A 26,515-nucleotide genomic window follows, 5' to 3' on the forward strand; every position below is an offset into this window, starting at 1 on the left:
AAGACAGGATCACCAGGGCTTGAGCCCTGTTCTTTCACTTAAATATTTTGAATTGATTTCCTCATTTTCTATATGGAAAAAATAATAACACTATCTACTTCACAGAATTGTTGGAGAGTAAGGGAAAAAAATAAATCTGAATACAATTTTGTAAAACTGGAAAGAAATATAAATATTCATCGGGTAATCATCAAGTAATAATTTTGCCTGAGAGACAAGATGTTTAACATAAATCCGCTTTTTTATACTTACATCTCTTAAGTAAAATATTTTTAATTAAATAAACTTTCATCTAAGTAAATTCTGTAGCTACAGATGTTCTCACTTTTAACAATTTGGAGGTGAGAATAATATAGTTTATAACTAAGAGTGATGACTCATTTTTATTTTTAAAATTTATTTTTCTCAGACTTTAAAATCTTGCTTTTAATATGTATTTTGTTCAATTAATAAAACATACATGTGCTTCCAATTAAAACTTATGAATAGATCTTAGTAGAAGAAAAGATACTTATTAAATTTCTAGGTCAATTCTAAATCTTTTCTATTATTTTGTTCACTTGACGCAAATACAATAATAGTGTAAGGTATTCTTTCTTAATGGTGAATAATAAATTACCATTTTGCTTTCTCTATACTCATTACCTGAATGAGGCTTTAGCTAGAACCAAATATAGTTACAATATCAAACACAACAATCAAAGGTAAAATACTTGCAACAAACCATACCTAGTAATAAGAACCGCATTATCGTGGTGGGCAATCCCATTTTCTGGAATGGTGTTTCCATCACTGTGGTGGGAGAGAATGGATTTCTGCCATTTACAGAAGCTATCGAGGGACTTGTCTGCATGGTGGTTTATCTCCAAGTTTGGCTGCAATACAACATGCATACCAGAAATGTTCCAAACAAATTACTAAGGTCAGTTGTTAAAACTTTTGAAGGCTTAAGTGGGACTATAATTAGAAGTAGTGGTTTCTAGGAATAATCTCTTGCCAATTTTTATCTCTGTAATATCTGACCTAGAGTTAATTTAGTGTATTATTGAACAGATATTCCTCCGAGTTCCAGCTTTAATGATAACATGAATATATGTGATTATCAGCATACAAAACCAACCAAAACCACTGTTATAAGGTCTGTCATGCAAATGCTCATCTTTATATTGAAACGGGTAGCTGATATACATATATAGCTTTAACATGACATAAGGTATATTCTTGTAAACTATTTAAAATTTGCTTAAAATATTAAATGCTTAGAGCTGAAAATCATATTCAACTAGAACTTCGTAAGAGAAGCAATAATAAAGTATATTATTTGTAATATATAATTCTATAGCCTGTCTGTTAAGAGTTTTAGATTTATAAACTAATTCACTCTTACCTGATCTTCTGTGAGAACAATTAAACGGGCCACTATAATATTCACAACGTTTCCTAGGCTGGAATCACGGTAAAGTTTGGCAACCTGACCTCCAGAAAATAAGAAAAGACACAAAGTCAGACAAAAATCATAGGGTGATTGATATTTTTTTAGAGTGGTAAAACAATTTTTCATCAATTTAACCACTGTGTATACTAAAAGGTATTTTATCCCATATCACTTAGAACTCTACCTCCAAGATGCTTCAGTAAAAGGTTTGCTATACAAGTCTATCTCAAGAAATATTTTCTCATAAAGATGAACTACAACATAGTAATTAAGAGGGTGAGCTGATATTTCAAGTCAAAGGAAACCTCTTAAATAAGATCTATAATCCATTAAGAAAGTCGTAATATCTGAAAATGAACAATAAGGTCACTTTTAAATTTATGTTCTATGGAACTGAAACACTAATAGTCAAAAACCACAATAAACTATTAAGTTAAAAAGTTACATAGAGGGATCAAACTTACAATATTCATCACACTCAGGATGTAATGTTCAATGTCTTTGCGGCCATGGTAGCCCACCATCATTTTGTCCGCCACTACTAATGTCTCCACAAACCGCTCAATGCTTACTGATCTCTTCTGTCTCTTGCGGATATGTGTGCCATTAATCGGTAGCGAAGAAGGAAAAGCAGAAGTGTCATTCAACCACCAAGGTTTGCCACTTCTTATGAGGTCTACAATAAAAACAGTTAACTCGTTCAGATAGTTTCACTAATTAAACTTCTTTATAGAGCTTTCATGTAGATATACTTCTCATAAATTCTCTAATATACTAAGATTTTTCAAAGTGAGGGAAGGAGATGAGGAAATGCAGTAATAAAAAAACTAAATTCAAATTTCTCAAAATAATCATATTATCTTAAAAAGTTAAACATTAATAATTTCCAACTGCTCATGAAAACAAAACAAAATAAATCTAATAAATTATCTTTAAAAAAGAATCTTCAAATAATCGTTTCATATTATTCTAGTAAGTGATTACATCACAATACTTTTAAATTTAGAATTGGTATTTTAAAAAATCATTTAAAGTTGTTTAAAAAGCAACTAGAGCATTAACTTTCTAAACAGCCTAAGACAGTTCTGATGAAATATATTAATGTTGCAAAAATCTATTCTTAAAATGCTTTTGCACATTTATTGCAAAGTATGATGCTTTTATTAAACTATCTTAATTAGGGCAATTCTACTGCTCTAGAAATCTCAATTCTAAAAGGCTGTGAATTATCTTTTTCACTTATTTTTGCAATCTACAACTATTCATGCTGACAAAGTACCCAAAGTATTCCTTTTCCAAAACTTAGAGGTAAATGGCATTAGCATGAGGGTTGAAAGACAATTCAAGCATGACTAAGTTTGTTTGTTTGTTTATTGGCATATGAAAATTTGTTTACTATCATGCTTTCACCATCAAAACTTATGATCTTGATCTTTCCTTCATGCCTTTATATAAAGCCAAAAGAGAGTCACTGGCTACTTTGACCACCTTAGAGCAGACTCCAAGAATGAGCATGGCTAAGTTTAAATCACATTTTCAGGTGGATTGTAGATCTATCCTTTGATTTCTAGACATTTGGTCTTTTACTACAGAGGAAACATTTTAGTACTGTGGTATTTGTAAACATTTGCCTCATTGATATTCATCTTCATTTAATAAACTTGAACAGGTACAGGTCCTCTGTATACCCTACTTTCATATCCTTATAATGAACAGGAAATCTTTCTAACCTCTTCTTACTGAAAAACTTAGTGAGGGAAAAATTAGACTAATTTATAGAATTGATTTGACAGAAAGTGGCACTATTCTGTTTTCCTATAGCCTCTCCCTTTTAAAAATTACTTTGACAGAAGTTATAAATTTTAAGAAATAAGACAGAAATGACCATAAGAAGCATCAAACACTTTTGAAACACATATAAATTAAATGAGTGTCTTTTTTCCTAATGGTCAAGAGAGGCAGAAACATACTGCTTGTTATTTTAACAGCATATCCCAAAGACAGCCAGTATTCCCCTAAGTCCACTGTGGCAGACAGACTCTCAAGGTGACTCCCATAACCTCCTGCCTCCTGATCTCCTCCTCTTGAGTATGAGCAGGCCCTGTGACTTGCTTCTAACAACAGAAGACAGCAAAGATGATGGAATGTACATGATCACATGTATATGACTACATAACTATGTTACATAATATTGTAGCATCTCTCTTACTAGAGTTTTTCCCTTGCTGATGTAGAGGAAGCAACCAACCAAGCTGGTGAACCATAATTGGCTAGGAACTACAGGTGGCCTCTGGAAGACAAACAGCCCAAAACTAAAGCATTCAGTCCTATCACAACAAAGAACTGAATGATGCCAACTGCTATGGGGATGAGGAAGTGGATTCTTCCCCAATAAAGACTGGATAAGAACCCAGTCCTGGCTGAGGCTAAATCAATAACCCATCCAGGTACAGACTCATGGTCCACAGAAACCATGAGATAATAAAAGTGCATTGCTTAATGCACTTTTTTTGTGGTAATATTGTTATGAGACGACCAAAATCTTTTCAGAATAAACATTACTTCAATTTCTCTTGCTCAGTCTTCTGTGATGATGAAACTACTCATGTATTCAAATCATGCCTAGTCTTCTCGTCCTCTGACTGGACAGCTTAAATGTCTAAATATAAGTTTTAATTTCCATTATTTTGATCATTTTCACTTCTCTGAATCATTCAATTTCTCCTTATTTTTACTTAAAGTATTGTAAAAGGAATTAGACACATTTGGGCAAAATAAACACTTAGCAATAATGCTTCTCATCTGATAGCATTTAGTATAAGGTAGCTGCTGTTATTAACACCCTTTTCATAATTTTCAACTTTTTATGTTTTCAATTGTTAGTTTGCTTTGGCTATTGCTCTATCAGATATAAAATACAGGGTCTTTGATGGACATTCATAAACGAAAAGGTATAATCCCTATACACAAAAAGTTGTAGTCTAATAAATATATATAATATAAACACATGCATAATGAACGAATAAGATCTAAAGAGAGAGTATCTTCAGTTTCAATTTAAAGATTAAATTAAACATCTTTAATGCATGATTTGATCATTATAAAATATCTACATTTTATATGCTTAACATTAAGCTTAATGATATATAATTAATATTTTTAGTTTAAAATAGAATACACAACTGACTTGTTTTAGAGATTAGTAGTTCTTCAAATGATACTCATTACGTGTGCTTTTGCTCAGTTTAATTCTGGACAGAATGTTAAAGAAAACATTCCTCCACAAACACATACAAAAAAGAACTTTTCCCCAAAACCAAATATATGGCTCTTTGTCAACGGAAATATTATTTTGAGTTTTTGATCAATCTCAATCTCAAAATATTCTTAATATATATATGGCCATGCAACATTATCTCACTGATCTGCTTTATTTTTCATTATTCACTTATTACTTCTTGATAGTTGGCCATGTGTTTGTTTAAATGCTTATTTAGTAAGGGTCTCCCCTCACTACAATGTAAGACTTCTGGAAGTAAGGACTTTTCTTGCTTTACTTTTTGCTGCATCCCAGCACCTGGAATAGTCTTGCATATATATGCTAAATGAATACTTATTTAATAAATACATAAGTAGATAATGCAGATATAGAGACATAATAATACCTATAAGAATGGAATACAAGAACACTCAGTTATCTCTGGGTGGTGATATAAGAGCAACTTTCATTTCCTTTTTTCTTTTTATCCTGTATTTTCTAAAATTTCTACAGAGAACAGATATTGCTTTCATAAAAAAATTTTATCAGTAGCTTAAATCTAATTAGAATGGGAAAATTCAGGCGGTAGGAGTATAGCTCAGAGGTAGAGCACATGCTTAGCATGCACTAGGTTCTGGGTTCAATCCTCAGTTCCTCCATTAAAGAAAAATCAAAATGGGAACATTCATATCAGAATATGAGAAAAATACACCCACTGTCAAAAGAGTTTTTATATCTTATATTCTGATATAAATTTGAGTTCCTGAGAATAAGTTAACTGACAATGTATGCCTGTAAATGCACATATCACTTGAACTACACTGTTGAAACAGTATCACAATTAAGATAAGTAGTTCTTTTAATCAGACATTTCCCAAACATATAAAACATAAAGTGCTTTTTTCCCCAATAACATCTAGTGACATTCCCATGGAACTTAGAGAACTATTACTACATTCCCACTAATGGGAAGCCAGTGAAGATATATAAGACAGAATTAGGAGACAGACTTGATAAAAGACAAAAGGACAAACGTGGAAACAGGAGGACTAGGTGGAAAGTCATTACAGTGTTCTAGGCAAGAGATAATGAGGGTCTGAACTAAATGGACTGGTGTTAGGGTTAGCAGAAATGGCTAGTATGATTTGGAGAACTGCCTGACTCATGCCTAAACCACTGAAAAATAAGAATCTGCCTGGGAACTACCAGTTAATAATACCAGTTAATAACAAGATAGTCACTTCAAAAAGAGGATAATTTGAACATCAAATGGTTAAGAGATACCTTTCAGAATATGATGAAATCTTTAAATACTTTTGCAAAAAGTGATCTTTGCAATCATGACATGAAGGATGTTATGTTATGGAAAAAATTATGGGGAAATCATATCACATAAACAACTAAATATTTGAATCCTAGTTTTCAAAGAATTTATATATAGTGTACTTATAGCCTAAATTTTGCTAAATACAAGATAAACTATTTCCATAATGTTTAGTTTCATTACTCAAGCCAAAGACAAATCAAACCTTTTTTTTTTATTACTTACTATGAAATTTTATTTAGTGTCTCAAGTAGATTCACTTTAAGTGGTCTTTTTCTAGAATCAATTATTCTTGCCAAACAAGGACCTCCCATGATTAAAAGCCTCAGAGGTTACCCAAGAAGAGAGTATGTAGAATAAGAACAGTCAGCTGAGGAAAGAACTCCAAAGAACACTTGATAGAGAAGAAAAAGAGGCCATGAAGGATATGGAGAAGAAACAAGAGAGTTCACTAATCCACATTCCATTTTACAAATGTACCTGTTAAAGTCCATTCCATTTTTAGCAAATTTACTTGTTAGTGAACTCTTTGTATTAAGCTGAAATCTGCCTCTGAAATATTCTGCTCCTAGTTCCAGCTACTAGAACTACATAGAATAAATCTAATCTTTTTATTTTAATATAGTGGTTTTTTAAATGCTAGAAACAATCATCCCAATAATAATGACAGCTACAATTGGACTGAGGAACTAACGTGTACTGACAGGAGTACTCAGAGGGGTTGGGTAATTTGTCCACAGCATTGCCAAAGTCCATGTTTTCTACTGTGCTATGCTATATACCCTCTGTTTCACCAAGCCTTCTAATCTTTAGACTAAACAGCCACCTAACCCCCTACATCTAGTCTTCCTCTTCTCTAATTCAGTCTCCAAATGGCTGCCAGAGTTCTCTTTCTAAAACCCAAATATGATCATGTGATTTCTACTGCTTAAAACCTTCCAGTGGGATTCCAGTACACTAAAGATATACTCCTCAACATGGTTTACAAGTCCTTTGTGATTTAGTCCCTTCTTACCGCTCCAGTTTCACCCCACAGCCCCCAAACACTACGAATCTCACCCTTATCTCTCCAATCCATATTCTAATATCCAGTTACATAAACTGTCAGGCACTAGAATGTGACATTCTCTCTTTTGGTTCGGAAATGTTTAAAATGCTATTTCTTTCATATGGAACACTCTACCCATTGCTCTCTCAGCTCAGAAGTCATCTCCATGAAGCCTTCTTTGGCCACCGAAGTCTGGCTTTGCTGTCCCTATTATGAATTTCTATAGTACCCTAACCAATAATGTCTTTGAATACCACCTTAAGACTCTTCAAGTCTTATTCAAGGGTTTAGATTCCTACCACTAACATAAAAATCAGGCGAACTAAACAGCACAGAGTACTATGGGACACCTGTGCACAAAAGTTGTAACTATTACTTGGATAAAATAGAGTTTCCCCTTCAAAGGAAAAAAAAGAAAATCAAATTTTACACAGACTTGTATTTTAAGGACTTCTTAAAGACCTTCCAGAATTGACTTAAAACTATTGATAGGTCACATCTTTTAAGAGGACTCTGGACATTATCGTTCTAATTACTCAAATTTCTATTTACTTTTACTATTAATCTTATACATGCCAGAAAAAAGAGAATGGCAATACAATACTACACTTTCTAAAACCACACACTCACCCGAAACCCCACAATGAGAATGATGATACAAATGCCGTTGTTGAAGGGTAGACTTTTTGTAAATAACATGAGGATGGCCATTTTCATAACTAAAATGTTTGGAATCCTCTGTGGTATTCTTTAATGGTTCAATAAAATATTCTTCATCTTCTGTAGCAATAACACCATGCTAAAAGAAAACAAAGCAAAGAATTTACCAAGAAGAATCCTTTTAAATATTAATTACCTTATTATCAGGAGTCAAAAATAAATTGATACTCCTTCAAAAAGGAGGTTAAAACACATGATAATAAAAATTTAGTGACTTATTTTTACTCAGAAAAATATTATATAAATTTTCCTATTCTTTAAAAAGAATGTTTAAATATCTCTACATGCTATAAGCCTTGTTTAGATATAGCTTTATAATTGAGTTTTGGCCAACAGAAAATGGGCAAAGCATATACCGCTTTCAGGCCCAGCCTCTGAGAATCTCCCCAGTGGAATTCTCCACTCTCTCTGAGAAAAGACGTAGGGGAGGTGGAAGCCAAAAGAGAAGGAACGTGGGTCCCTGAGTGACCTCATGGAAAGCTGTCCAATCTAGACACTGATATAAGAGAGAAGTAAACTTCTATTTTGATAAAATACTTACATTTTAAGGTCTGTGTTACATTAATTAATATGTCCTGAATTAATACACATCCCACACATCCCCATTTGCAGATGAGGAAATAGGCTCAGAGGTTAAGAACTTGTCTAATACTGTGTAGAAGTAAGTGAAGGAGCAGGTATTCACACAAAGCTCTGCTCTTATTCACAGTATTATACTGCCTCACACCTATTTACTTAGCCAAGTCCTACGTCGCTCAGCCATAGCTCCTCTTTAAAATTTTCTCTAGCCCAACTGGAGCAAATTTACCCTCTTCTCAGATCCAGCAGAGCATATCATTGGTATTCTTTCTTTTTAATTAATTCTACACTGCTTTGCTGCATTTCAAGTATTGCATCTATATTTAAGTTTGTTATATGAAAAGGAATATATATATAAATATGTATAACTGAATCACTATTCTGTACACCAGAAATTAACACAACATTGTAAACCAATTATACTTCCATTAAAAAATTATAATAATAAAGTACAGGAAAAAAGCCATAAATTTGGTATAACTTCAACTGCATGTTTCATCTTCCCAACCATACTATTTGCTCTCTTAAGGCAAAGAATTATGTCTCATATTTCTTTGTATCAGTTACAGCCATAGACAGTGTCTCATATGCAGTATATATACCAAGTAAAATTGGCTGATTAAAAGAAATGAGATAGTAAAAGTTATATGCACCAGAAGTAAGAACTTCCTCTCTTCTCTAATAGTGTTATCCCAAGAATAGCACATGTGAGGACTGCTCTTAATCCAACTAATTTACCCTATAACACTGGACAAAACACAAACTCTCTGGGTGTATTTCCTCAGCTGGAAAAATGAAAGAGTTGGTGTAAATTAGTGGTTTCAAAACAGCACTCTAGGGAGCCCTAAGGGTTCCATGAAAGTGCCTGCAGGGGTTGCTCCAGACAACAAAGGGAGACCTACACAGCTTGGATTCCTGGGCTTAGGAATCAGCTGTGCTTTTATTAATTTATATATTAAGTTTCCACATAATATTTTCATTTGAGAATAGAGTTTTGCTGAAAACCTCTGGTTCAGATAGCCTCTAAGATCCCTTTGAATCTAAACTCCTATGATTGTGTTTAGGGAAACTCATGTTAAGTACCACATGCTTAGAAAGAAAAATAAGACATAATCAGAGCTCCCCTAACTTACAGATGAAGTTGGCAACCACCTACACGAAATGAGCATTCCTGAGAATGCAAAAAACAAAAAAAGCAGTCCTAGTCACTTCACATTATTTTCACCATTGTTTGCTTTACTTTAAGGATATCAGTCTTGAAATCATATGCAAATATTGTCAGGAGTAATATAATATGCCACTAACAAACTCTAATACCTGATCATGAATTACTTTACCAGAAAGATTAACAGTGTGAGAGTAAACTGAGCAAGGTTTCTGAAGAAAGGAGGGCACGTGCAGAAGAGACCTTGTATATGAAATTTTGTTAAGAGGGAAGTGTAGGAAGCAGGGTCTAGAGTGCTGCCAAGAAAGGGCAGAGCACTAAAGTCATGTGATGCTGGACTGTGGGCAGAAGGATGCTGAAAAGTCCCCAACAGCAACCTGAGTAGGTTGTTGGAGAAAACCAGAGTCAGACACCTGGTTTTTGTAAGTAAACAAAATCTCTAATTTCAAGAATGGAAAGACCCTGGAAGAAAACCCAGAGATTTGACGTGTTAGGTACTCTGTAAGATGTTTACACACATTACCTCATTAATCATAATAGCTCTTTGAAGTAAGTTACTACTATCAGGTCCACTTTGCAGATGAGAAACCTATACTGAGCAAAGTTAAGTAACAAATTCATTCAACTGAATTCGGAGCCTGGACTCTTAGCCACTATATTATAATTCCCTCATCCTCTGAGTGTTGCTTCTCTAACTTTATTTAGTCATTCACCAAGTATGTTTTGAGTGCCTATCACAGAGCAGGTACTGTTCCAGGAGGTGGGAATACAATAGTGAACAAAACAAAGTTCTGGCTCTATCACAGAGCTTACATTCTGGTGGGAGGAGCCAGGAAAAAAAGAACTCATTAGATAAATAAATGATCAATTAGGTAATAAGAAATGTTAAGAAGAAAAACAAAGCCATAAGAGGACAGAGAATAATCAGAGCACAGAGGGAATTATACAAACTATTTAGGATGGTCAGGAACATCCTGTCTAGTAAGGTGATATTTGAACAGAACCGTGAATAAGGTGAAGGAGCAAGCCAAACAAATATCTTGGGAAAGAGCAGATCAGACAGTAGGAGGCAAGTGCAGAGGCAATCAGGAAGGAACATGTGTGCAGTATTTGAGGAAAGCAAGGAGCTACTGCGGCTAAAGGGAGAGAAGGGGAAAATGATGTTAAGATTAGAAAGGTACTGGAGTCCAGATGATGAAGAACCTGAGTTAAGGGGGAGTCCCAGAAATCCGTGCATGCCTAGCAAGTGTCCTACTCTCACTTCCCTCAGTGTCCCCACTCATCTCTATACTGTTGGCCTCAGGATCATCAGGATTAATCTCATCATGCCCCCTTTCCCTACCACATCAGTCCCTCCAAAAAGCCCAAGACATATCCCCTGGATTCTATTCCCTGTATGGTTATGCACATCGTGTTTTCTGATCCCATCTCCTACTTCCCCCTTCACTATTTAAAATGCTTCTATGCCCTCTCAAACTCAAGGTCAGTTACCTACAAAATCTCCTATACCCTCAGCCTCATCCGTGAATGTTCACTTCATCTTGCTCAAACAAAAACCTGAATCTCCCTAAATAACATTCATTCTTTCCTGAAAACCTCTGGAATGGTGGCTGCTTTCTCTTCTACATGCCTCCTATTGGACCTGGAGGTAAGGTAAGTGTCCCTGTGGCTCACTACCATTTCTAAACAACTCTTCCTCTCTCTCAAAAAAAAAAAAAAAAAAAAAAAAAAAAAAAAAAGAGAGAGAGAGAGAGAGAAAATAAACAGAAAAGAAGAAACCTCACCACCTCTGAATCTCATAGCATCACTTTCTCCCTCTGCTAGCTGCTGTTACCTACTGACCCAGAGTCACTTTCTTCATTACTCAGAGATCTTAGCTTCTGGATCACAGTCACTCTCTGCAAAACCATTCCTGAATAATTGCTGATTTCATTTATCTTCTTATACCATTGGCTCTTAAAATTTGTGTGTATGTACATGTGCCCTGAACCCCTCTGGAAGTCTAGACGTGAAACCTTGGGACCACTTCTCAGAATAATATCTTAAATGCAAAATATACAGGATTATTAAAAAAATAATTGTAATGAAATATAGTTATCAAAATATTTTTAAATGTAACATAGTAACACATATGACATTATATAACACTTTAATAAGAAGTTTTGCAGTAGACCTAGTGACTACCATAACTTCACAACAGTGATTAACAGTAATATTTTAAAGGACCTGCAAAAACTGCAACATAATATGAAAATATCTATAATTTCTATTAGAGACAAAGTCACAGGTACTGCTATTACTTTATTGGTTTGTTATGAAATGAAAGAAATGTTAAATTTCAGATATGAATTAGGAAAGATAAAGATGAAATTTTCCCCACTCCAGTTAACAAAGCCCCTGAATTCCATCCATAGACCCCAGGTTAGGAACTACTAACATCATACATGGTCTCTTCAATCCCTGTCCTCTCAATTCCTTGGCTTCCTCTTCTTCAAATATCTTGTCCCTCACCTGACCTTACTCATACCCACAGTTATGAACCCGAGATTATAACATTATCCATATTTGTAACTCTGCCATAATGTCAATTTCAAATATCTCATTCTTTTGTCTTTCTAGTACTGTTCCTCTAGTATCCTAACTCCAAGAGACAGTCCTTTCACACACACTAGGCCCCAATGGTCCCATCACCTTTTCATTGTCCTCCATCCACTTCATGTTCTTACTTCCCTCCTAACTGTCCATTCTCAAGATAAGAACAATTATTCCATTTATATGGATAATTTCATCCCTTCTCACCTATCAAAAAACTCACTCAAGAAACTTCCCTTCTCTTTACATCATGATTCTCATCTTTATCAAACAAAATGATGAAGACCTTACTTCTGCCTGCAGCAACTGATCATTCCTTGCTTTTCCAAAAGTCCTCAAAATAATTGTCTATATACTCTTTTCTCTCATTCCTTCTTAAATCTACTCCAATCAGGCCTCTTTTCCAAATCCCACTATGACTTCACCAAAACCACTTTTGTTGAGGTCATCAGTAACACCTCATTAATAAATTCAGTAGTCATTTTTCAGTCCTACTCTTATTTTGTTCTACGCAGCAGCAGTTTTCCCTTGAAATAATTCCTTCTCTTAACTTCTAGGATATTTGTCTAGTTTTCCTTCAACTTTCTTACCCTGCTCATCTTTGCTGTCTCCCCTACGTCTTTTTGACCTCCCTAAGCTCTTGGAAAGCCCAAAGGCTCAGTCCTTAGGCCTCTTCATTATTCTATATATAATCCTCTCAAAGCAATTTCATATAATCTCCTGGATTTAAATGTCATCTATACATTGATGACTCCCAAAGTTACAACTTCATAATTTACATCTCTCTCCTGAACTCCAGACTTGCATATCCAGCATCCTACACACATTTCAAGTTTGACATGTCTAACTGAAGTTATGATATACACCACTCCCCAACCTACTCCCCCTACAGCATTTGCATCTCAGTTAATGCCTGAGTCTTTGTCATCAAAACTGAGGGCTGCTATACTCTTCTAGTTGCTCAGGCCCCAAGCCTGGAGTCCTCACTGATTTTATCCTGTGTCCTCTAAAACCTAACATTTGGCCCCCAGCTCTCTTTCTAACTTCACCTACCATTACTCTTCCTCTCTCACTCAGCTCTAGTCATGAGAGTAGTCTCCTCACTGTTCCTCAAACACTCTCAGATCAGAATTTTGTACTTGAAGATTTCTACCTGAAAATCTTATCAGATGTCAGCATTCCTTTCTTCATTTTTTAAGGTCTTTACTCAACATTTTTTCTACATTATAACTTATCATTATCCAGCATATTATGGTTTTTACTTATTTCTCTTATTGTGTATCTCCTCCACTAGAATACAAGCTATATATGATAACAAGGATTCTTGTTTTGTTCATTATTGTTCTCCTACTACCTAGAACAGTGCCTATTATATGATAGGTACTTAGAAGTATTTGGTGAATGAATGAATGAATGAATAATGGAAAACATAGAGAGGCAAGTGTGGACATAACTAAGTGACCAGAAAGTCTAATAGGGTCATTAGTCTTTTCTAACTAGAGATATAGTCTTTAGTATCTACAGAGATATTTTAAAAATCACTTTTCATGAAATAAGAACAAAATATAAAGAAAGAAACAATCAAGAAAAGAAAAATCTCTTGAAAATTAGAAATATGAATGTCACAATTTTAAAATCAATTAAAGAAAAAGAAGGCAAAATTGGGAACATCCCATGGAACTTAGAACAAAAAAGAGAAAGGTTTGGAAAAAGAGAGAGATAAGAGAAGCAGAGAACCAGTTAAAAAACAGGGTAGTCGTGGGAAAGGAGAGAAAATTAAGGAAATTTTTTTTTAAACTTCTCTAAGTTGAAGGAGGGTCTTTAAATTGAAAGTCCCCATCAAATACAAAGTAGGGATCAGGATAGAAGACCCACAGCTCACCACATTATTATGTTTTAAATGGAAGGGTAAAGAAAAACTCATACCATTTTGAAAAAAAATTTTTTTAAAGAAGAAAAGAACAAGAAGCAATCTTCTATCTGTCACCCCAAATGAATCAATGCTATTACTTTAAGATCTTGAAATCTTTTCCTAAGATATAAAACCATATAGATAAATTGGATGTCTCCTATTTTCCTTTCCCAATTCCATCATCCATGGTTCTGAAGCAAAATTATTTTTAAACCTAGAATTCCATATCTAGCTAAATTACTAACCAAACATGAGGGTAGCATAAAGTCACTTTCAAATAGGCAAGGACTTAGAAATTTTACTTCTCAGGCACCTTTTCTGAGGTAATTACTTGAAGATGTTCTCCAACAAAACCAGGGTGTAAACTCAGAAAGAAGAAGATGTGGAACTAACCTAGGAGAAAAGAAATCCCAAGATGAAAGATGTGCAGTGGCTCAAGAAATTAATTAACCAGTAGACTCCAAGAAAAATGCCTCCAAAGAAGAACAGAATATATTACAAGCACAAAGGAACTAGATAATATTGACAAGTTGGTAAAGAAATCTTTTTTTTTTCTCAATAAGACAAAATAAAAGTAACTAGAAACTCCAGAAAAACAAAACCTGAATAAGAAGCCATGGTCCAAATATAAAGTAAACTAAAATGTGACATTATTTTGAACAACTGATAAACTATAACACAAGGAATTTTTTTTCTTTGAATGGTGCAAGTGTTGTAACACAAACTAAGGGAAAGGAAATAGGATTAGAAAACACTATGATCTCAATATCAAAAACTATTTTATATAAAACAATTAAAAACAGAATTGGTCAAAAGGGGCCTAAGAAAAGTGGGGTTTAAAAAAACTTGTTTACATATTCCACTTGATTAAAAATGTAACATGATATAAAATAAGAACGAAGGTGAGGATTACTAAGATTGATAGGTAAAAGTGTGATGATGAATAGGATATTCACATAATCTCAAAGTATCTGCTCACAAATTCCTTATTAGTTGCCAAGGGGAAAATAGTAACTTTAGTGGACAAACCTGGCAGACCACACACCTTAATCAAGTAATCAAAGTTAGTAAACATGGACCATGCAGTTTCAATAGGAAGCAAAGCAAAACAGGTGTTAACAAACAGAAGGAACAAGAACAAGAGACACAGAAAGTCTCAGTGAGGATGAAGAATAGTTGGGTGACACTCTACTATCCCCTTAAGTAAAGAAAACTTTCCAGCTTCAACTTTATTCTCACTTTTGACTCATCAACAACATCTTTCACAATTTCATCAGTAGTCACTTATATTAATGACTCTCAAATTACTTGTTTCCAGAATTGAATTCTTTTCTAAATTCTGATCAGAGCTATAGTTCCCAAATGTCAACTAGACACCTTTAACCTTGATTTCTTCAGATTCCTCACATTTACAGTATCAAAATCAGTCTCCGTATCTTCCTTTCCAATCCAACATTCCACTAGGATTCCCTTTCTCAACTAGCAAAATTCATATACAGCCTCATCCAAAAGAGAAACCTCAGCTATCTTCAATTTCTTTCTCTCACACACTGAGTTCATTAATATGTCAATTTTTTAGAATATTTTCAAATATCTACTATATACTATATGCCAGGGAAGAGAAGATTAATAAGACACAAATCCTATAAATTTTCTCACCAAAATATGGTTCAAATTCATCCTATCTTCTCCATTCCCAGTGCCAGAGTCTTTGTAAAGGCCTTCATTATCTCCTACGTGATCTAACTCATCTTCATATCTCCAATCACTCCTCTTCCCTCAAATCTCACAATGGAATTAGTTTTTTTTTTCTCCCTAAATCTCAAATCTGTTCATTTCACCACCCTGTTAAAATTATCAATGGCATAATTAATGTTAATGCCAAATTTAAAGAGCTTGGTCAATCACAAGGAGCAGTATTTTTCTATGATATTTAACAACAAATGTCATTTTAACATATAAGAAGTTTTAAAACAAATTTATTCTGAATAATTTATCTTTATTCAAAAAGATAAGTCTCTGTTGTATATAAAGCTTAACAATTGCTTACAGAGAAACAAGCTAGTGATAAATTTACTCAATGTACCTATTTTAAATCTAAATATTAAAATCTAAGTAATCATTTTGACTCAACAGTTATAGATGTAAATCAACTACACTTTAATAAAAAAAACTTTTAAGTTATAGAAAACAGACAATCTGAGCAAATTCTTATATACATTATCTACAGCAAAATTTTTTTCTCCACTCTATGGTTCTTTTACTCCTTTCAAATTTAGAACTTACTTAAACCCAAATCCAATTAAGTGTTTTTTATACTGAAGTAGAAATGAGGATACGGATGTGACAGAGTAAAGAAGAAAAATAGTTTCTGAAAAATATGAGCTGAGCATCAAAATGTCTGTACTCTTTTATACAAAGATTCAGTGGAGCATCTACATTAGCCTGAATAGGGTAAAGCAGTAGCAGAAGTGTAGAGTAGAAAAAGTAGAGGAAATAGAAGATTATGCTTTGTTCTACAAGCATTACTATGTGCAACCTTGAACTGTGTATTTACCATTAAATGAACTCAAATGCTCAGCATAGATCTTATACTCTTGAAATCTAATTTCTAAGTAAAATAAGATTTATTATCAATCTTCAGATAAATGTAAGGAAAATTATTTCATAAAAGAACCATTGGTATAAAAGGTTTTTCTTCAAGAATTTATGAACATAAGTAGGTCATAAGTAGTTTTAAGCTATGTTAATTATCAGAGAAAGATACTATAGAAAGAGACCTAAGGAGGCAATCGGTGCCATGGTCTCCTGCCATAATACACATACATACACATATGCTTTTAAGCTCTTCATCAATGATTGAGTTTTGTTTATGCATTAAGGCTATCGTATTTGAATAGAAAAATGTAAACCTAAGCGGAAACATGAAGTTTCGCTCATTCTTCTACTCAGTAATACAAAGTTTTAAAAAGAGTTCTTACTTTGAAAAGTCAATGCAAACATTATTAAAAAGCTTAAGAGCAAAGGAGCAGAAATAATTTTAATAATTTTACCATCCCTAGGTAAACCATTTATATTTTTTTTAATCTGGAGAAAGACATTTACATTGTGAATTTATTTCCCCATCAGAAATTTAAAATTATAACATCTACTTACCAACCCAACACAGTTGCTTAAAGCCACTTTAGTTGTACTACGTTGATCTTGCAAGTATCCTGTGTAATGACAGTTGTCTAAAAAATCATGTTTCCACTGGGGTCCATCTTTCCCCCAATATTCTACTGTAAAATGTTTGGATACAAAATCTGTGTTGAGAGTCAAGTTTAGGTGAAAGTGCTTGCCATAGGCTGAAAGTTTAAAAAATAACTTAGATACTGCCTGCTGTGGATCGATAGGGTCCATACTCCGTCTTCTCCTGGAGTGTTTATCATTTTTCACAGTAAAGCTGAGAAAAGCTCCATTTTGATCAACCCTTATTGGAATAGTTAGCTGGTAGTGTTCTAGATAAGTCAGGAATTCCTCTTTGTAGTCACAAGGCAGAGAATCCAGAAAAAACACATGGAAGAAAAGAAAATTTAACAGAACAAAGAAGTAGCAGTATAAATAACAAATATATCAGTTAAAACTATGCATCATTACATGAGAGGTATGAACAAAACATGTTGCATAAAATAAAAATGAAATAGTAAAAGTTTAAAATCTAAAGATGAATGGAGCTCCAATCATTTCATTCTTTAAAATAATATTATTTTAAAAGGCTTTTTTCTTTTATAAATTTATTTTAAAAACATTAATTCTAAGAGCTAAATTCTACAGTAAATATGAATATTTTATATTGAAGTAAAAAACAGTGAAAAGTACACATATAGAAGAACAGAATTTCATTCAGATAAAATATATTTATAAAAGCTATCCAAAGGAGTTTATATAGAATCTCTATAGCCTTGGTGAATTTTTTTTCAGATTATCAGTCACAGTGTAAAATACAGCAGCCACTTTGGCAGTTCCTCAAAAAGCTAAACATGGAACTACCTGCCATCTGACCTAGCAATTCCACCTTTAGGTATCTTTACAAGAGAAATGAAGACATATAGCCACACAAAAACTTGTATATGAGTGTTCACAGCAGCATTATTCATAATAGCCAAAAGGAGGAAATAACCCAAATGCTCATTAACTGATGAAGGAATAAATAAAATGAGGTATATTCACACAATGGAATATTATTCTGGAATAAAAAGGAAAGCAGTAGTGATACATGCTATGGCATGAATGAACCTCCATAATAACTGCCTTCAAAACCAAAACTCATTATCTAATATTATAAAAACACTATGCTAAGTAAAAAGAACCAGTCACATGATTCTATTTATATAAAATATACAGAATAGGCAAATCTTTATGGACAGAAATACATTAGAGGTAGCCTGGGGCTGGCAGGGAAGGTGGTTTAGAAGGAAATTGGGAGTGACTGTTAATGAGCACACAGTTTCTTTTGGGGGTGATGAAAATATTCTAATATTGATTGTGATGATGGTTGTATAACTCTACAAATTTACTGTAAACCTTTGAATTGTATACTTTAAATGGTTGATTATATGGTATGTATATTATACCTCAATAAAGTTGTTTAAAAATCATCACATTGACAAAAAATTCAAAGTACTATTAAATATATTTTCCTCACTTAGGCGTACTAAATATTACCAGTCTACTTCCTTAATCACATCTCCCTTTACCTAAGTTTACCATTAAAAAAGAACCAAATGTCTTCAAATTACTTCACTGTCTATACATGGAGTTCATCCACAAATATAAACTCCCATGAAACCATGATCAAATGGGAAAAAAATGAAAGACAATATTTATTTCACTTCTTATAAATAAAAGTTCATACTAAATGCTTTGACTTTGTTGATCTACCTTGAGAGCCACATTTTGTACACATGGACTTCTGGATTTCTACATCAATTTGTAACAGCCTTGAAAATCTGGCTCATCAGCACCAAAAAATGATCTGTTACTATACATTCATGAGAGGAGAATCCAAAAGGTATGGTTTCAATAATTCTATAAGAATTAGACTGACCTAGGAAAACAAAATGACCTTCCCTTCCTGGGACCTCTGTTAAGATCTTTTCTATGATGTAAAGTTCAATTCTATGTATTAAAATTATAGGGATTTATGGATTCAAATTTGAAAAGTTAAACTTCTTATAACTCTTACTCTTTTATCCAGCTCTTACTCCTTAGATGAGAGTTCTTAAGTTTGGAGACTTTTTTTTTTTTTCACTAAAGGTCCATATCAGAAGGATACTACATCAGAATTTGTCTGGCTTCTTGCTTTTATAGGACAAACCTTTGGATTCCTTTTGAACATACCTTGCCTATAAACCCTAGGAATGAGTGAGCCTATTAAAGTTTAGGATTCAAAAGAAGAGTCCTGAGTCTATCTTCTGAGAAAGACCAGTCAACCCTAAAAATGCAGTGGATGTGAAACACTAGTAGACAGACTCTTAAAGCCTTTAACACTTATGAAATTAGCACTGAAACACTTATGAAATTAGCACTGAATTGACACAGTAGGACTCTACTCCTACCACTGCATATCCCAAAGAAGACATTCACCCAACCTAAATATTTAGTCTTTTCTCGTCAGATTAATAGCAATATTTTTGTCAGTTTCAAAAGCAGGAATCCTACCTTGAGAACTGTATGAAAGTCTGTGGTCACTATGAAATTCCGATGAAGCCATGATGAGGCTCAAAATCCAGGTCAACGACTTCCACAAAATTTCCATAATTTAGAAAACTGGATGATTTTTTAGAGGGCTACCTATGTGCTAGAGAGTCAATACCATACCAAAATCGAAGCATAACAACTTTATTTCTTTAAAACTTCTTGAGAGTGAGTTATTAGATGTTCCACTACTTAACGGGTACTTTTTTCCAACATCCCATACTTTCTTCTATATCTGGATTCATTTTCTCAATCCAAAATGAAAAAAAAAAAAAAGATGGTGAAATTTTCATAAGCAGAGCATTAAGCTGATTAGCTATGAAAGTACGGCCATTTTCTAACCTAGAAAAACAAACAAAAAAAGTTTAAGGTAAATGAAAAATATACTGAATGGACAGATCTATATTGCTGAATGCTTGCCAAAGGACATATACTACACAATAATATAATTAAATCAGACCAATGTTGTGCTTTGTAATTTAAATAAACATTCACAAGACTAAACACAGAATTAGAAAACTAAATGGTTAGCAGGATAATGCCAGAGCTACTTAATAATCAAAGATGGAATTTGAAAGGGAATCATAAAAAGTCTCTTTTTAAAACTTTGAAGATATTGTACAAGTATCTAAATAAATAGATAAAATAAAAAACAAGCTGACTTCACAGAGTTCATTTTATGAAAGTGATAAACAGTATGTGATCTCATTTCTTAACATGCTTTTCAGTACTCTCCTATCCAGAGACTGACTTGTTGCTTTATGAGGCACTTATCATTTTTTCCTTAAGAGAGTGCATCTAGAAATACACAGTGGCACTGAGCAACTGTCTGTGAAAGCTCACACAGTAGCATAAACTAAACTTCTAAAAAGTTGAAGCATATTTACAGTAACCCTGGACTCTATCTGGAAGTCTTATATGAGTCATAAGCAACACATATGAAACAATTTAATCTAGAATGTAACTGTAAAAAAAGAAATTAATTTTATGAAAAGAATTTTTAAAAATTCATCTCAGGTATCACAACAGATTTTATGTACTCTCCTTTCGACTTACAACTTCACTCAGAGTCCATGAATTCACATTTTATATAAAACAGTAGCATAGTTGGCTACCTGACGTCCCAGCATACAGCACTTTAAAAGAAAAAAATAACGGGATTAGAAACTAGCTCTCTGAAAGCATTAAAGTGACAAAAGAAGAGGAAAAACTAGAAAATAGTTTTAGAACCCCAAAGCAATACAGTTTGGGATAGAGGCAAATGGCCCTTATATAGCTTAACAGTTCATATTGTGTATATGACTGTGTTACAGTTCAATATCTGATATTCAAAACACTATGCCTGAGTCAGGAATAAAAGGTTAAATTACTACTAATAAGATAACTTACTGCTATGATAGAGAAGTACACAAAAGATATTATAGAAAGATTTTCATCCCAAATCCTTAGTATATAGTATTATCATATAATAATTCCATATTTGTTGGTTGAAAAAAATGAATGAGTAAATGAATAAATAAATAGTGATTAAAATAGTCACTTTAGGTATATTAAAGGATATTTAAGGTTGATTGTAAAATTAACAAATGTCGAATACTTCATTCCCTATAATGCTATAAATATTGGTAATTACAACCACAATCATTTAGTCTCTTATGTCTGTCTCTACAAGTTATTAAACTGCTCAACCTGGAAAAACTAATCCATTAATCAACAAATACTGTCTTACTATGTTTTTTAAATGATGTTATGCCAACATGGGGATAAGAAAAGATTAAGATACAGTCGTTGTCTTAGGGAGCTCATAATCTAAGGAACAAAGGAAAAATTAGGACAGACCGACATATGCCATAATAAAGTTATGAAAGGTGTTAGAGGAGATCAGATGAGGGGGATGAGTTGTAAGTCAAAAAAGAATGAGTGAAGAAAGTTCATGAAAAAAAAGTAGCATTTGAGATAGGCTCTGGAAGATGGAAGTAATTTCACAAGTCCAGTTGCTGGGGGCAATCCTAACAAATTAAAGAAACAGATTCCACAAAGTCTAGATAGCAAGAAAAAAAGGAAAATAGTATCAGTAAAAGTAGTAATAGTAAGTTTGGTCCTTGTGCAGAAGACTAACAGGTAATAGAAAGGTAGTTTAAGGTCAGACCAAAAATAAAGAGAACTTTAAATATACATTACTTCTTTTAACATTGACAAAAATCTTGTAAAGTAGGTATTATTGCCCCTGAATCAGGCAGAATCTACAATGGTCCAATGATCCTACCTCCTGATATCCTTGCCCTTGTATCCATCCTCTTTCTTTGAGTAATTTGATTCTAACCAATAGAATACCTCCACACTGATGGAATGTCACTTCCATGATAAGATTACAAAAGATTCCGACTTCCACCTTTCTAGTAGTCTCTCCTTATTGGCTTTGATGAAGCAAGTCGCCATATGGAGAGGCTCACATGGCAAGGAACTGAGAGCAGCCTTCAGATAACCACTAGCAAGTAACTGAGGCCTTCAGGGCAATAGCTTACAAGATACTGAATCCTGCCCGCTAATATGTGAACTTAGAAGGATACCCTCCCGACTCAAGCCTTCTGTGGTGACCCCAGTCCTTGTCAATGCTTTGACTGTGGCCTCGCAACAGTTCCTGAAACACAACACAGAGCTAAGCCATCAACCACAGAACTCCTGAAATCACAGAAACTGTGAGTTAATAAATGTGTGTTGTTTTCAGCTGCTAAGTCTACAGTTTTGTTTTTGTTTTTTGTTTTTTTTGCAGCAATTGATAACTAATACAGCTGCCAGTTTACAAATAAGGAAGTTGAAGCCCATAGTGGCCACACAGCTCAAAAACAGCAGAGCCCAAATTCATACATAAGATTACCTGGCTCCAAAGTCAAAATTCTTTGTATGACATCACACTTCCATTTCTAGCTACTCGAATTTAAATATTTAATAGCAATTGCATACAACCAGATATTCATAAATGACACAGGTTAATTAACATGAACAGTTTTAAGTAACTTGATACAAAAAATTGCTTCATCTCAAAATTACTTCTGTGATGATTTAGAAGTGACAACAGACACTATAAATCCTTTCTCAGGAAAAAAAACCTCTAAAGAGATTAAATCACACCATTATTTAATAACAGTAGAATTGACTCTTGAACAAATGTGGGTTAGGGGCACCGACCTTTTGCAAAAATCTGAATATAACTTATCATAGGCCCTCCACATGCATAGTTCCTTCAGAGGGGATTCAACTAATTGAGGATTATGTAGTAGTTCAGAATTGCTATTGAAAAAAAAAATCCTTGTAAAAGTAGACCTGCACAGCTCAACCCTGTGTTGTTCAAGTGTCAGTTGTAAAGAAAAAAATCCAGTTATCTTGCTTTCCAACCTACTTACCTACAGTCTGCAACTCCATAATTGTTGCTTCATAAACACTTACTCTTCATTGTTTTAATATTTATCAGATTACTTGAGTGTTTTGCAGAAAACTGTCTGACATTGAGTGAGTCCCTCATATACTTTAATCTTCCGTTTAAAGAGGAATATATAATTAACACATTTGAGTTAATTTTCTAGTAGTGATGATAGATTTGTAGTGAATCATTCATTCTTTTTTCCAATTTTCCTGGGCTCTGAAACTGACAAACTTACAATATAGTTAGCTGGGTTTAGGGAACAATTTTTTTTTCCCCTTGAGAAATTTTCTGCTCTTCACAGTTTTTTAACTCCCACTCTCACCATTACTAGAACTGTCCTATAAATGCTCAAGATAAGTAAGCCAGTGGCATTGAGAGGAAAAGTAGTATGTAACTACTTGGCCAGAAGTAAACTAACAGTTCTTTTAAGGACCTGTAGTAAGAAGGGCATTGATGTATAATAGAAAGAGCAGGAGCTTTGAAGTTAAGCAAACCAGAGCTACAGTCTTGGTTCCACCACTACATATGGTACCTGGCACATGGGCACTCAAGAAATTTGAATTTCTTTCTCCTTTCTCACTACCCTCTTCCCACTCCACATTTTTCAGGGCCCCAGTGCCAGTGAAGAAACTTACAATAAGAAAATGAGTTGGCTTAAGCTCAATTACAATCCATAATGATTAACATATCTAACCACTGCTAGTCATGTACACAATAAAAATAAGTGGGAGAACCTACTTTCTGGCACCTACTGGTGAGGTTAATCTGGACATCATTAATAAATATACATAGGCACTAGCTTTTCGAGATATGGTTTCCAAAATTCAGATGAACATTAAAATACTACACAATTGTCCCAAAATCATAATGCATTAATTCTTTAAATTGTATGGTAGATTATGCTGTGGAAAGCACAAAGGCTTTGAGTCCTGGCTTGACTCCAACTTAACCTCTCTGAATCTGCTTCCTCATCTCTAAAACCATGATAATGTTATCTACCTTACAAAGACTTGTTGAGAGATTAAATTAGATTACACATGATGTAAAGTGTCCACACACTTCATTTTAATGGTTACATAAATATGAGCCCCCTTCTTCTGCTTATCTGAGTCATCACTTTTCAAAGGCCTTCCTTCAAAAAATAGCTTCATGTTCCTCCTTCCCTTAAAAATGTGGAATTGCTGAATATGATGATGTAATCAATCGACCAACTAGGTTATACTCTCTTTCAGAGCAAACAGTAAAGAAGAAGTCATGATAATTGGGCTTACAACTATTAAAAATTTGAAAAGAGAATCAAAACTTGCATTTTACTTTGATTTCACATATGCTTTTTTTCCCTAATACAAATGCACCAACTGGTAAAGTTAAGGGATCATTTACCTGCTTCCATGGATCAAAGCTAAACTAGCTAAGTAGAAATAAGATCAGACAACTTGTGCTTCAGTGACTCCCTCAGTAGTCTGCCCTGGTTGAAGAGTACTTACTTGTCTTTTTCCTCTATCATCTTTACTTCCCACTCAAATGATCTAGGAGTAGCCAAGGTAATGATTTCCTCCCATGAACTATTATTATGGAGCTAAAGAACACGTCTAACATCCTTTTCAACTTCTCTCATCCATCTTAAGTCTGGTTATTTCTTTTAAAGCTGATTCGGTTTTTTCACATAGGAAGCAACAATACTGTGCTTCCTTCAGGTTATTCAATTTTTATATGTGAAAATTAACTTCTCATCTCATTTTCCATTTATTCTCCCAACAAATATTTATTGTCACCCACTATATGCCAAGGCTTGAAGTACAAAGGATTCCAGGTCATTCATCAATTTTGTGAGATTGGTTACCAAGGAAGGATGTAGTTAAAGACACTCAAAAGTTACCTAACAAGAAAAGGTAATAAGCCAAAAGCAAAATTACAAAATATTATTCTATAAAAATCAAGCCCTAAATTAAATATAGTCCCAAACTTTTTTTCCAGATGGAAAGTTAAATATATGTTATCTGTATTAAAACTTCTCTCTTGAAAAATAGAAACACATTTTTCTCTTGAGGTTAACTCAAAATGTTGATAATCAACTATGTCTTTTGGTAGAACCAAAAGAGCTATCCATCTCTTCCACCTTTTACTCTTCCCCCGAAAAAATGCTCCAAAGAATGTGCTATTAACTCTCTTAATATGTTACCTCTCTTTATTCTCTCACAAAAAGCATACACAGGGTAAGATCTGGCATAGAGGCCTGTGCTAAACCACTAGTAGCTACTAATGGTTGCTAAGGAAATGAAGAGGAAGTGGTAAGAGTAGACAAGAGTAGCAATTAATCTTACATGTATTGGCCCAGACATGAAAAGTATTAAAATATTTAAGGTCTTGAGGTTAGAGGTTTTCCCCTTGAGAATCACAAAAATATTTAATACCACAACATATATTTCATTTGCTGCCATTTGTGAGAAATGAATGAACCTGGACTTGTTTGAAATCAATGTATTTGCCTCTACAGCTATTTTTCAAAAATCCAAAACACCAGTGATCACATATAAACACTAAATTAATATAAACCAGAACTACAGCTACCACTTTGGTGAAACACAGGAAAACAATTATCTCCAAAAATAATTTTCTCAATTTCCTTTCAACTATACCAGTTTTATGTTACATTTCTTTTCCTGTCATGAATTTTGAGAACTGTCATTCACACATTTAAATTTCAGCCTAATCAATATAAGCTTAAAAAGGAAAGAAAAAGGAAGAAAATTTGTATGAGAAATTTGAACATAAAAGAATATGTTGAAAATCACACTCCAGAATGTTTTTAAAAGTTCCAAGCAATGGTTCAGTTTCCCCTTTCCTGCCCCCGTTTTGCACACCCTCACCCCCCACCGCCCCCCCATCCCACTTCACCCAGACAGAGGGTAACAGTCTGAGCTGCCCTGGTTGAGTTGATCCTAAAGTTAACATTCAGCAGCCCATTTCCAGACAGCAGCGCTAAATCTATTTGGATAAAACGCGTGTGACCCAGACAGTTGGCATTTGGCCCAAACGCGTTGCACCGGCAGCTCAAATAAAAACAAGAGTAAGAAACTCACTCTCTTGTTCCCTCTCAGTGCGCTTTCTCACTCTCTCGCTCTCTTTGCCTCCAGTACAACAAGGAAAGAAATTACCAAAGACAGGAATTGTAGTATACATTATCACAAGGCAGCTTTCCAATGACCCCTCCAGCACAACCCCCTCCCCCACCAATCTCTGAACTTTGATCTCATATACCATATATACAGACATACCCCCATATTCAAGGCTCCGGAGGGTTATGAGTCTAGCACG

General features: G+C 34.0%; 1 protein-coding gene across 7 annotated transcripts in view; it reads right to left on the bottom strand.

Moving 5' to 3' along the window:
• The window catches only part of ADAMTS6 (ADAM metallopeptidase with thrombospondin type 1 motif 6), a 266,890-nt gene that overhangs the window by 234,628 nt on the left and 5,747 nt on the right, over positions 1-26,515 (bottom strand). For all 7 annotated transcript variants that reach the window (XR_004317186.1, XR_004317184.1, XM_032473104.1 and 4 more), the window contains exons 2-7: positions 19,738-20,115; positions 17,191-17,555; positions 7,697-7,865; positions 1,900-2,111; positions 1,388-1,471; positions 730-875 (exon numbers count right to left, since the gene is read on the bottom strand). Coding sequence is in view for 5 of the 7 variants with exons in the window: in XM_032473104.1 (XP_032328995.1) it covers positions 730-875; positions 1,388-1,471; positions 1,900-2,111; positions 7,697-7,865; positions 17,191-17,555; positions 19,738-19,834 (1,073 nt within the window). In the remaining 2 variants the exon portion in view is untranslated. The remainder of the gene's footprint in view (positions 1-729; positions 876-1,387; positions 1,472-1,899; positions 2,112-7,696; positions 7,866-17,190; positions 17,556-19,737; positions 20,116-26,515) is intronic.

This window comes from Camelus ferus, chromosome 3 (assembly GCF_009834535.1).
Source record: "Camelus ferus isolate YT-003-E chromosome 3, BCGSAC_Cfer_1.0, whole genome shotgun sequence".
Classification (NCBI taxonomy): Eukaryota; Metazoa; Chordata; class Mammalia; order Artiodactyla; family Camelidae; genus Camelus; species Camelus ferus.